General features: G+C 40.4%; 1 protein-coding gene across 1 annotated transcript in view; it reads right to left on the minus strand.

The window, feature by feature from the left end:
* Positions 1-7,777, minus strand: part of LOC129376809 (protein tweety homolog 3-like) — a 30,520-nt gene extending 22,743 nt beyond the window's left edge. The window contains exons 1-2 of the mRNA XM_055056399.1: positions 7,284-7,777; positions 4,914-5,099 (exon numbers count right to left, since the gene is read on the minus strand). Coding sequence (XP_054912374.1) covers positions 4,914-5,039 — 126 coding nt within the window. The 5' untranslated portion in view covers positions 5,040-5,099; positions 7,284-7,777. The remainder of the gene's footprint in view (positions 1-4,913; positions 5,100-7,283) is intronic.
* Positions 7,778-8,275: the final 498 nt, after the last annotated feature.

The following is an 8,275-nucleotide window of genomic DNA, read 5'->3' on the forward strand; positions in this document are numbered from 1 at the left end:
AAAATTCCAAGGGGTTTGGATTTTTTTCCAACATGGAGCATAAAGTAAAAGTGTGAGAGAAACAAAACAAAACTGAGTGAACCAGAAAGAAAAGAACCTACACTGAAGACGTTCTCTGTTCATTTAGAATGTGTCATGTTGTAATATGGTGATGGATAAGGTGGACAGGGGACACTGTGCAGATCTTTGTTTGAGTGCTGAGTGGATGCTTGAAAACCTTTGAGAAAGACTTACTGAGACTCTCTAAGGGCTGGCTCCAGTGAAGAAGTAAAAGAAAAAAAATAATGAAAGAAAGAATGCTTTAACTATCAACTGCCACACCACCACACTCCCTCCCCTAGTCCGGTCCCCCCTTCTTCGTCTTCTCACTCTTTCACTCCCACAGCCTAACCAAAATTAACAACTTCACCCTGTGAAAAACACACAGACCCTGAGGGAACCGAGTGACCCCACATCAATAAACAACACAAAGACACATATGCTCTGACATAGAAGACCATCTTACTGTAAGTAAACATATAGCTTACTGTTCTGCACATAAAAAAGCTCGGGCATACAGTCACGGTGCTCACTGACATGGAAACAGCCTCATCTGCTGAAATATGTCAGTATGTAATTAGTCTGAAAAGGGGGTCCTTAAAATTCCAGTGGGTACACACAGGGACACAAACATGCACAAAGGCTCTTAGTTAAACACTGAATAGCTCACAGGAAGTGGCTATTTGGCAACTTAGCAGCACCTCCCATGGCTCATCAAGTCTCTTCACCCTCTCCTCTCATCTCAAGCTACTCTTTTTTTATCTTGTTTTTCATTCCTCCTCCTCTGCCTGTGTTTCCCTCCAGTTCTCATCTTCCCCCCCTTGTTCATGACTGTGGGTGCCTTCTCACTCTGAGCTCTTCAACGTCCACGCCCCCACTCCCCTCCTCCTCTCTTCTCAGTGCATGCCAGCCATCTGCAGAAACTGAAATGGGTGCTTCTAAATGACGCGTCACAGTTTTGTGGGAGCTGCCAAGGCTAAACAACCTGGTGCAGAAACCTGGTAGTCACCTTGTCCAGGAATTAGAAGGAAAGGGAGTAAAATCAAATGAGCTTTCGGTTTTTCTTGTTACCATGGCAGCGCCCCGTATGGCTGTGGCTGCTTCGGCTCTTGATAACACAGACAATTTGTTGGTTAGGTCAGTATTTTCTGTAGCAACGTCATCTGGACGCCATAAATTCGGAGACACAGACCACTCTACAAAGTTCTGTTCTGCTACGCCAGTTGGATCAGTTAGACCAAATTATATACACAGCAGCAGAATCTTCCAACAGCCCAGGGCCACAGAGACACCGGAGGAGGCTTGAGAGAAAACAAAAGCGTTGGTGTCATGTTGGACTTACAGATAAGCTAGAAGATAACCTTTTCCAATTGCAGCTCCCCTCTATCTTGCTTGTTAATGTACGCTCCTTTGAAAGCAAAATGGACATCCTGAAGCTGGATTTAACCACCAAAAGGGAAACAAGAAACTGCTGGGCTAACATAAGTCATGCTCTCACTGGTAAATCCCGGGTTGGTGTTTGCATTTACATTAACCACAGAAGATGTAACAACGCCACCTTGGTATCCAGTCATTGCTCTGTGGACATTAAGTTCAGAATTGTGGGGTGCAGACCCTTCTACCTGCCCGGGGAATTCACCACTGTTATCATTGTTGCTGTCTACTCGCATCCCTCCCAACCACTGCACTAACACCTAGAAAGCATTGAGTACTCTCTTAACATACCAGGAAGGTGTTTTTATTGTTGCTGGAGACTTTAACCAAGATAACATGAAGAATGTTCTTCCCAGAAGGCCTTCAGACCAGCTCCCTGCCCCCATCTCGACTCTTCAGATAATCTTTCAATTATGCTCATCCCAGCATACCAACCCTGGCTCACCAAAGAAAAGCATGTGGTGAAGTAGGTAAGAGTATGTCCTGCGGGAGCTATGTCTGCACTGCAGGACTGTTTTGAGTGCACAGACTGGGGCATGTTCAGAAAGGCCGCTACACACAACCAACACAGTGTGGCATCTGTGTCATACTGCATGCAGAGATGCACTGAGAAGGTTACACCAACACAGACAAGACTCATTGGCCAACCAGAAACCTGGGATGACTGAGGAGGTGTATTCAATACTGAGGCAGTGAAAAGCTGCCTTCAAATCTTGTGATGCGGTCGTACTTAGATCAGCGAGGGCCAATCTAAACCACATCATCAGGACAGCAAAACATGCCATCCAAAGTTTCATGATCCCAGCAACACCAGACCACTATGGCAGGGCATCCAGTCTAACATCAGATTGCTCACCACCAATAATACCCCCACTAAGATTGTCTGAAAATATATTATTAACAATGTATTATTATTGTACATTTGTGTATTTATAGGCACACTTGGGAATTTTATCTGTTTTGTTTTTCTCTCTTTGCCAAGAGATGACATGTCATTACTAATTTTATTTCACTATTGTGTCTTTGTGCAGCGACAATAAAATAAGTCTGAGGTGTGAGATAAAACTGTTCTCTAAAGCAGTTTTGCCGACTTCCTCAATGAATAATTGAAAAGTACTAATTCCCTTTTATTCACATTGCTAATTATAGGAGCTCTTTTCTATTAATCCATCAAATTTTAATCTAAAAAAATGTGAAAATATGTAAAATCCAAAAGAAATCCAAAAGAAAGGGAAAGAAAGGAAAGTCAATTTTGTTATCAATATTGCTACGAGTTTATTGAGTTCATAATATACAGTCTTTTTTGCCACATCCCTTGCACAGTTAAGACTCAAATATGAATTCTGACTGGACAAATTACTAAGTTAAATTTAACTTCTATATTTCTAAAGTACTATCCTCTAATCAGGACTGTATTTTGATCAATGTCTTCCACTTGAGTAATCCATGTAACCTCAGAAGATGCAGTGCATGTACAGTTGAAATCAGAAGTTTAAATTCACCTCATAAAAAGTTACATACCTTTTTTTCTCAGTGTCTGAAGTTAAATCAGAGCCAAACATTTCTTGTTTTAGGTCAATTAGAATTGCCAAAATTATTTCTATTTTCTAAATGCCACAACAGTGAGAGAAACAATATATCAGAAATCCATATGTAGAATAATTAACATCTCTTTAAACAATGAGAGAAAGCCCAGATGATAATGTCATAGCTTTGGAAATTTGGAATAGGTTAACTGACACATTTGGAGTCACAACTGTGGATAGTTTGAAACCATATCTGGAAAACACACTGCTTTGCTGTTTGACACAATGGGAAAGTCGAAAGAAACACCCAAGAGAATTGTGCGGCTATAAAAGTCTGCTTCATCTGGGATGGTCTGGGAACAACAGATGCTTGAAGGTGCCATGTTCATCTGTTCAAACAGTTATATTTAAGTGATCATTGTGAGGATGTTGATGTGGTCAGTTTAGTGTAAACAATTGGTAAATGGCTGAATTAAAAACTGAGACAACAATGTTTTTTTTTAAAAAAAAAAAACATTTTATTTTGCCTGTATGTATTTATACTTTTAATGACTTTGAGAACAAAGACGTGTTCAAGAACTGAATACTGGAGGAGCACCGATCATCCCAAGAAAGAACTTTTCAGAGTTGAGCGAGTTCCTGAGCGATATGGTAGATCACCATCTGATTATTGATCCAGAGAGTCTGACTCCCTCACATCAGTCTCAATGAGAGCAATGGATGCTTGAAAAATATAACGACAGTTTTTGAAACACTCACATCCACCACTGTTGTGACCCCCATTAAAATATATTTTCAAAAAGATTTAAATTGTGTTTGTTGAAAAAATGATATTTAAAATACATTAAAATAGTACTTTTCTTCTCTTGCTGTCACTCCTTACATTACAGTATTTATTTTCATGAACCTTCTTTCCTGGTCTTCTTCTGTCTCTGTGGCAGCAGCAGTGCAGCAATCCGACTGCAGGAGAACAGAGAGGGGAAAGGGTTGCGATGAAGAAAAAGATTCAAACTCAAAGCTCTGGAAAAACACCATTTCAATAATTTATGAATTTTAAAAATATTTAATTGATGTGTAGACAAAAAATATCTATGTTTTCTTTTTTTCTGGCAGAAGAGATTGGGGGGGGCCTAACCAACTAGCTAATTTCACTAAAATGTAACATAAATACAGAATGAAATATGAAATTAAAACACTTTAGACGATAGGTCAAACCACTAACCTGGTTATCTCAAACAGTTTGCCAGGAAGAAATCCTAAAAAGCATTGAATTAAATTAAAATATACTTACTCCAGGACAGATGAGCGCTCCAGCGAGAAACAAGATGGCGATGAGATGTACTGAAAGTGTTTTGAAGAGTGTACCATGTGACCATGACGTCACATTGACATGCCTGCATCTCATTTTTTTAAGTTTAAATAATGTATTACTTCTGTTTTTGAAGTTGAAGTTCATGTAACATTTTATTAACTTGAATTTGATCATGTGTTACATCAGTAAATAATAATTTTTTGGCAATTCTGACTAAACAAGAGAAGTTTTGTCTGATTTAACTTCAGACAATCTATTTATTAGGTGCATGTAAACATGTGATTTTAATTGCATATCCAGTGAGGAATGAGACTATTCCATTAATAAAGAAATTGTTTTGCACTTATGTATCGATCCAAATGGTTGGGTGGTAACAGCTTCAGAGGCCTGTTTCATGGACATTTAATTCATTTCCTTTCAGGAAGCTCTGATCAATGCCTAGGGAACCCACAATCCCATTGACCCACAGAAACCACTCAGCCAGTCGGCTGTAATTTAACAGCGTGTGCATGTGACAGGAGGCGGAACAATAACGTGACGCAAAGTGCTACACAACAAAACAAAGAGAGTGAAGTAATTAGTCTCTTGTATTTTCTCCTCACCTTCTGATACTCTGAGTCCTCTGGTCTGAAGTCACTGCTCACCATTTGAAATTCCAGGTTAAAGTGAGGTAACCGGTGAAGCAGATTCACCCACCAAGGTGGAGAGTAGTTGACCACGGCCGCCATCCTGATGCAGCTGCCTGCAGACTGTGACTTCGCTCTGCAGCCTGATTCTTCACTGGGACGCTGCAGAACATTTCAGAGTTCACACACAGTGAAGAAATGTGTCTCATGTAAATTTCGCTGCTAAAACAGTCTTCTGCAGAAATCTAAATGCAACAATCAGGCATAACATTATGACCATCTGCCTAGTAGTGTGTTAGTTCCCCTGTTTGCTGCCAAAACAAGCGCTGCCCTTTCACATAAACTCCTCTAGACACCTGAAGGTGTGCTGTGGTATCTGCCAAAAAGTTGTTCTAGTTGTTCCGTGGAGACAGCATGGATCAGTGTTGTTTGTCCAGCACATCCCACAGACAATAAATCTGACTGAGATCTGGGAAGTTTTGAGGACAAAATTGTTGTTGTGCTCTTTACAACTTTGCTGAACCAAAGTTTGAGATAGAGAACCTTCTGTGATAGAGAAAAATTTTTCTGTTGAAACTGGGCACAACCATCAGAGAGCACAGCTTCAATGAAATGGTGTATGTGGTTTACAACAGTGTTCAGGTATGTTGTACATATCAAGGGAGTCCTACCATCATGCTGTGTGTCTGCCTTTTATTTTTAGAAGCATGAGAATATACTGATTCATTCAAATGCTTCACTGTCCTTGACCTGGTGGTTGCGTTATTTTGCGATTAATTCAGCAAAATTAAAATTAATATCTGTTCATTAGAAAATTCTATGCAACTTGTTGCTTCTTTATAAACATAAAAACAAAAACAAAACGAATAAATTCTACACTCTTCATTTTGATGCATACAACTCATAGCTGGATAACAGTAATTCATTTCCTCACTGGACAGATCCATGTGGCTTGTGTTTTTTTCTTAATACCTTGCAAGAGTCAGCGTGATGGAAGCTTCAATTCTACATTGATGGCGTGATGATAACATGACATGTTGACAATGTTCAAAGCAGGTCATTGAACATCTATAGCCTCACACTGCTTTTGGGAGCTTTGTTGCCTTCTCATAATGCATAATAAGGCCACAAGTTCCCCAAGTAAGCAACAAACAAGAATCCAGTCATCCAGGACACAAAAGAAAATGTGACTCTGCAGAAGAGACCCCCTTCTTCCACAGTTAGGCCCAGTCCTGATGCTCGCATGTACCTCACTGACTCTCTGGGTGGTGGGCAGAGGTTGGCTTGGGAAGCACAACTGGTTTATAGCCGTTAATAAACTGGGTATCACTGATGCTTTTCTATCAGAAGCAGCGTTCACCACTGCAGAACAGGAACACTCAATAAGAGTTGCAGCATTGGAGATGCTCTGACCCGCTTATTTACCCTTGTTCAATTTGTTGGACTCACCAACATCTCATAATTCTAATACATTCACTTTAAGGACAAAATGTTCACCATTATATTCCACCACAATCAAGGTTATTTACGCCACACATCAGTGATCATAATGTTATGCGCAATTGGTGTGATTACCTCATCACACGGGGATATGGAAAAGCATGAAGCCAATATGAAGCATATTCTGACCAGATAAAGTCAGTGTACTGTAACAGCAGCTGTTTCACTGTCAGGAAAAAATGTTGAGTTTTGAAGAAGAGTCGCGTGCAGTCATGAACCTGTGAGGCTAAAATTATGCATTTTGACATTTGACTTGCATTCGATGAAAAGCCACAGAAGTGATGATGAAATGGATGACTGCAGGGTTTCTGCCTGATATATTTATTATGCAGCAACACAGTCACAACGGAGGGAAATCTGTCTGATAAGATGAAAAAAATGATCTATGAAATGCATCACTGAAGGAGGCATGTTAAAGACAACATTCTTGGGGAAAATCGTATATATTCTGAATGGTAAAATTATGGTTGGCGTTTCTCCCGCATCACTCAGCTTGCAGCCGTGGTGCAAATCTCAGGCTCCGTAGCATAAATCAGGAGAAATGGCCGTTAAACGCGGCCCGACGCGCCTCCTCATCAAGTACATTGGAGCAAACACATGTAGGTCAGCTCAGCAGAGGAAATACTGTCATGAGCAGGATGCGAGGTTGTTTATTGTCCCAGTCGATGGGATAAAAAAAAAATCAAAACAAGGTTTGGAAACCCCTGGTTGGCTGGCTTCATCCTGCTTTGTGATTATTAAAACTACCGCAATGACTGAGCCGTCAAAGCAAAGATGGGGAGAAAAATGCAGCAAACAATGAATTTGCTGGCATGTTGAGTGTGGGTGAACAGAAATACCACCTACCTAGTGAAGCACAAGCGGGCGCAGAATCTCGTTCAGCGGCTTATTTCTTCTTTCCGGGAGAGCAGAGCGGCGTGTACCTCACCTTTTGTCTTCCTGATCCCGTGATGGTGGAGCTGGATGTGAAGACCGCAAGCTGCTGCGGCATCAACGCGGCTGGACCGAGCTAGCTGCGACGAGCCAGTCGGCTACAGTCCGGACCGCATCGAAAAGAACGCAAAAACCTTCACGCATTTTCCCCCAAAACAACACCGTTTCGACTGCACTCCCCTGCGGCAGATGAAGGGTTAAACTATTTGACCCAAAAGCTTAGCTATGTGGTCATGTATTTATTGAGTTTTACAGTTTGCCGATACCGTAGCTGTCTTTGCTTCCACGACGAGGGTCGGTTCGGTACATTTAGCGCTTATATTGTTGGAGCCTGAAGCAAACGCGGTGTGTAGAAATCCCCGGAGGTTGGGGCTTTGCGGCAAGCTTTGCCACTCTGGACATCTCTGCTCGTGATGAGTAAATGCGCAAAAATGGCTCCCCCTGACGTTGAAACGATGGTAGTACAGGCTACAGAAAAACGAGTAGGATAATGGATGGATGCTAAAAAATATAACTAACTTAGAATATAGCTTAGAATTTTATATTGATTCATTTCAAGAACTTTTATCACAAGGTAACACTAACACATTATATAGATTAACTGTATGATGGGTGATGGGTGTTTGAAACCTTTTATTTCTGTTATTTATCATTATTTTCTGCTCACAATTAATAAAAACATATTTAGAAATAAAATATTATATCAGACCAATAGAAACCATTTCTGAAAACAGAATTAATGAAAAGTATCTTCACTATCTGCTGAAAGTTATTTTTCAAAAGGTAATTTTAATCTGACAAGACAGATTGGAAAGTACAGTGTAACTTATTGAATATGATGGCAGAAATCAGTATTGCTATCATTCACCTTCTGGGATTTTTTACCCTTTTATCGACCTTACAAA

This window comes from Poeciliopsis prolifica, unplaced genomic scaffold, assembly GCF_027474105.1.
Source record: "Poeciliopsis prolifica strain line A6 unplaced genomic scaffold, Auburn_PproV2 SCAFFOLD045, whole genome shotgun sequence".
Taxonomy (NCBI): domain Eukaryota; kingdom Metazoa; phylum Chordata; class Actinopteri; order Cyprinodontiformes; family Poeciliidae; genus Poeciliopsis; species Poeciliopsis prolifica.